The 4429-nt window shown below is 51.8% G+C and overlaps 1 protein-coding gene across 1 annotated transcript; it reads right to left on the reverse strand.

The window, feature by feature from the left end:
* Positions 1 to 1303: 1303 nt before the first annotated feature.
* On the reverse strand, positions 1304 to 4092 carry LOC103649140 (cytokinin hydroxylase). Its single transcript, XM_020549083.1, has 5 exons — positions 3744 to 4092; positions 3382 to 3614; positions 3015 to 3274; positions 2308 to 2689; positions 1304 to 2213 (listed from the first exon to the last, which is right to left on the reverse strand). Exons 1-5 carry the CDS (start codon positions 4090 to 4092, stop codon positions 1797 to 1799), a joined length of 1641 nt encoding a protein of 546 aa, XP_020404672.1. The 3' UTR covers positions 1304 to 1796.
* Positions 4093 to 4429: the final 337 nt, after the last annotated feature.

Consider the following 4429-nt stretch of genomic DNA (forward strand, 5'->3'; position numbering starts at 1 on the left):
TTCTTAGTCCATAAGGGTCTGAGTCATAATTGTAATCTTTTTTAAGGGGCATGATTGTAATTTCTCACAAGCTGCGTCCTGTGCCTATAAATAGATGAACAGTACTCCTTTACTGTTCACGCAATCCTGTAATCATTGACGCATCACACTGGAATTATTGTTCTTTGTCAAGGCAAATGTATAAATGTACTTGAATATTATGTTTTAATATTTAAGTTCGTATAATAAAATATATGTTTAATAATATATGTCTTTGGTATAAATTTCTTTAATTTTTCATATTCTAGCATTGTTTACATTGTTCTATAGAGCTGATCACGAAGGTAAGATTATTGATTACAAAGTTTCATAACTTTTTGAGACCTATAAATTTAATTTTAGCAGTTTTTTCATGCGTGGTCGATTGAAAATTCAAACATAGTTTTACATGACAAGATGGTTTCAAATTAAACAATTGTCAACTACAAAGTTTCATAACTTTTTAAGACCTACAACTCTCATTTTGATCATTTTTTCATCCGAGATCGTTTGAATTTTTTTTAAATTCAAACATAGTCTGCATCGACAAAATGACTTTAAATCAAAAGGTTGCATACTACAAAACTCTATAACTTTTCAAGATCTACAATGTTTATTTTTGGTTGTTTGGTCATTTGCTCATCCAACATGATGGTTCTAACATTGTTCACAAATTTTATACATATCTCTTTTAGTTTCATAAACAACAAACAAGAGAGATATGTAAGTTTTGTGAACAAATTTATTTTCACTTTGTCATATGAAGAAATGACCAAAAGAAAAAATGAACATATTTATGAGTTATACAACTTTGTAGTTAAAAGCTTTTTCATTTAAATTAATTTGCTGCTTTAAAATGTGATTTGAAAATTGTATTTGTCTAGTGTAAAAAGAAAACACTCGACAATGAAGCTCTGTGTCGAGTGTAAAATAACACTCGGCAAAGTGCCTGAAAAAAACACTCGTCAAATTACTTGACACTCGATAAATACTCGTTTTCTGGTAGTGAATCCACCAATTTAAACTTTGCAAAACTCATCCAACAAAATCAACCCTACGTCCATAACTTTCACTAAATCCACCAAATAAATTGCATCCAGAATTAACACACCATCAAACCAACGATTAAAATCGTTAGATAACTTCATTTCCCTTACTTAAATTCAATGAACAATATTATTTAGATCTTTCATCATCCTTCATCTATCTCCCTAAACTTCCCTCCCCCCAACCCGGCTGCCCCCTACCCCTCCCCCTCCCCCTCCCCCTCCTCACTTGCCTTGCTGTCACCGTCGATCCCTTTTTTTCATCTTCTTTCCTCTCAACCGTAGCGTTAGCACGGACAATATGCTAGTCTCCGCTAATCAAAAACCTCCACCTGCGACCACCTGCGAAAATCATTTCCATAGCAGTGAACCCTGCATGATCTAGAAAGTATAGTATGCCGAGGAGTCCTCGATAACGCAACTTTGCAAACCCATGTGCTAATCCTTTGCGATTAGTCAATGTAATTATGTCACTCATTTGCAAACATATATGCTGTCTTAAGTCGGTACCAAAAGCTCCACCAACCCTGGACTTACACTGCATCAGGCTATGGCGTCATGATACCTTGATGAACAGCTGACGTGCCGGTGTCACGTGTCAGCGGCGCTAACATGAGAGAACAAAACTTGAGGCACTCTATGCAGCCGAGAAGGCGCGCAGGGCGGCCGGGGCAGCAAACGAACAAAACAAATTTCGGGGGATGGGGGGTCTTCACTCTTCAGTCTTATCGCTCACGGCCGCAGCGGCCGGAGGTGGACGGGCACGCCGTGCTTGGGGCGGAGAGTGAGCACATTCACCGGCGCGTGGCGGTAGTCATCGGAGATGGCGATGCGGAAGTGGGAGAGCAGCATGGCGAGCACGACCTTGGCCTCCACGAGCGCGTACGCCTGACCGACGCAGTTGCGCGGGCCCGACGCGAACGGCAGGAACAGCGGGCGCCGGCCCGCCGCGAACCTCTCCGGCCTGAACTCGTTCGCGTCGGGCCCCCAGATGGACTCGTCGTGGTGGATGGCCAGCACCGGGATCCACACCGACAGGCCACGCGGCAGGTGGAGGCCGCCGGTGAGGCGGATGTCCTCGAACACCATCCGAGGCAGCAGCGTCGCCGGCGGGTACAGCCGCAGCGTCTCGTGGATGATCATCTGCAGCTGCAAGCAGAGCACGGACGGATGGACGAAGTCAGGACAAAGGCAATGCCAAACATCACCGGCACCGGCTCAGCGGACGGACGGACAGACGGACCACGGTGAGCTTGGAGAGGTCGTCGTAGGACGGTAGGTCGTCGCCGCAGACTCGGGCGACCTCGGCGCGGGCCCTGTTCTGCCACTCCGGGTGCGTGGCGAGCAGCATCAGCGCCCAGGTGAGCAGCAGCGCCGACGTGTCGTGCCCCGCGAAGAAGAACGTCTTGCACTCGTCGACCACCAGCTGCAGGTCGTAGCTGAACTGCTCCGCCTTCTTCTCCTCCATCTCGGCCAGTAGCATGGCCAGCAGCCCCCGGCCGTAGGCCGACGTCGTGCGGCCCTCGTCGGCGATCTCCCTGCTCCGCCCGATGGACTCCGTTAGCACGGCCTCCAGCTCGCCGTTCAGCCGCCTGATCTCACTCCTGTACTTGCTCGGGATGTACCTGCACAGCAGCGACGTCCAGACAGTTTCAGACACGCACGTAGGTACGCCAACACCTGCAGTTAGTGTGCACGTCCAAAAAGTTGTTTGCTGAACAAGCGTACGGCGATATGTACAGGAGTGTGTGAGTGGCGACGGAATCCTTTCGAGTCGAGGCATCAAACAAGCCGATGCCTGTTCAGTGTGCGTGCCGCGTCATTGTCCATCGCTTAAGCATGATCGAGCAGATGCGGGCATGGACAGGGACAGGGGTAGCGACAAAGGCCAGGAGGCAAGACACTGCGTGCGTAGGACCGGCAGCCGGCCGGCATCGAGTGATCACTCACTGGCTGCCGGGGATCCACAGGTGGCGACTGGAGCTCGCGGTGAGGCGCTGCAGGTCCTCGAGGAGACGGAAGATGAGCTTTCCCGTATCATAGCTCGTGTCGAACTCGGTGTGCGAGATGATGTCGCCGGTGAGTCGAGCCATGTACCCGCCGATCTCCACCTCGCGACGCCGCCCGCCGCCGGGTGACGGCACCGACGCCGCCTCCCGGAGCTCCCGGATCGTCTGCTTCGTGCACTCCACCATGTGACACACGCGCCCCTGCGATACGCCCGGTGACGTCAGCGGCCAGCACGTCCAGTCCAGTAGAAAGAAACGGGGAAAATGAGAGAGAAAGAATGCAAATGGCGGCGGCGCGCTCGACTCGCCTTGAGCCTGTCGGGCATGAACGCCGGGGCGACGGCGTGGCGCTGGTGCGACCAGTGCGCGCCGTTGGCCATGAGAACTCCTCGGCCGATGAAGTGCCTGGTCCCCTGGCGCTGCAGCCACGACTTGCCCGTGGCGCTCGCCGCGTACTTGGACGACAGGAACTCTTTGATCTGCGCTGCGTCCGTCAGGCACAGGCGCGGCTCGCTCCCGTACCAGTACACGAACGACTTCCCTGCAGCGCAGCATGCACGCGTGCGTCACAAGAACATTCCACCGTCGTCGTAAAGGGTACGGGGGTCAACGGCGCAGCGCAATGCCGCGGCGACCTCGGGTACATACATTCTAGCCATCCCAGACTCACCGTATGTCCTGGACCAGAGCACGTAGTGCGGCATGAGGCGGCCGACGGTGTCGTGGCTCAGGGCCGGCATGTCGTTGGCGGTGGCCTGCGCCACGAGCGCCGACACGTCGCGGAGGTTGCCGATGAGCGGGCGCGGCGGGGGCCCGTGGACGCCCTGACGCGCCATGATCCGGCGGATTCTCAGCGGCGTGAGCAAGTAGCAGGACAGGGTGATCCATGCCGCCCTCAGGAGCAATATCAGGACAGGGGACGCCATCACCATGAGCGCCACGAACGCCATTGAAGATTTCGGGGGCGTTGATACCGTCCAGCGGCGGCGGCGGGCGGCAGGGCAATGCAGATTTCGCATTTTCGCTCGGGTAGGGAGGCTGTATATATATCGGGTGCTCAAAGGGGTAACGTGCTCACGTGCATATTTTAAATCTGGAACGTCTATCCAACATCTAACAGAAGCACTAAATTTTATACAGAACTCCTTTCACCTTCCTCACTTAGGCCTAGTTTGGATACTTTGGTATTAGAGTGTTTTGGAGGGATTGGAGAGGGTATAAATCCCCAATAGATCAAATACTCTCTAAATACATCTCAATCCACTCCAATCCCACTCATTACTAGAGTACCCAAACTAGGCCTTAGTGGGAGGAGTTCTTAATCAAACGACCGGATGTGAGATGGATGTCTCAGAT

The sequence above is a fragment of the Zea mays genome, chromosome 2 (assembly GCF_902167145.1).
Source record: "Zea mays cultivar B73 chromosome 2, Zm-B73-REFERENCE-NAM-5.0, whole genome shotgun sequence".
Taxonomy (NCBI): domain Eukaryota; kingdom Viridiplantae; phylum Streptophyta; class Magnoliopsida; order Poales; family Poaceae; genus Zea; species Zea mays.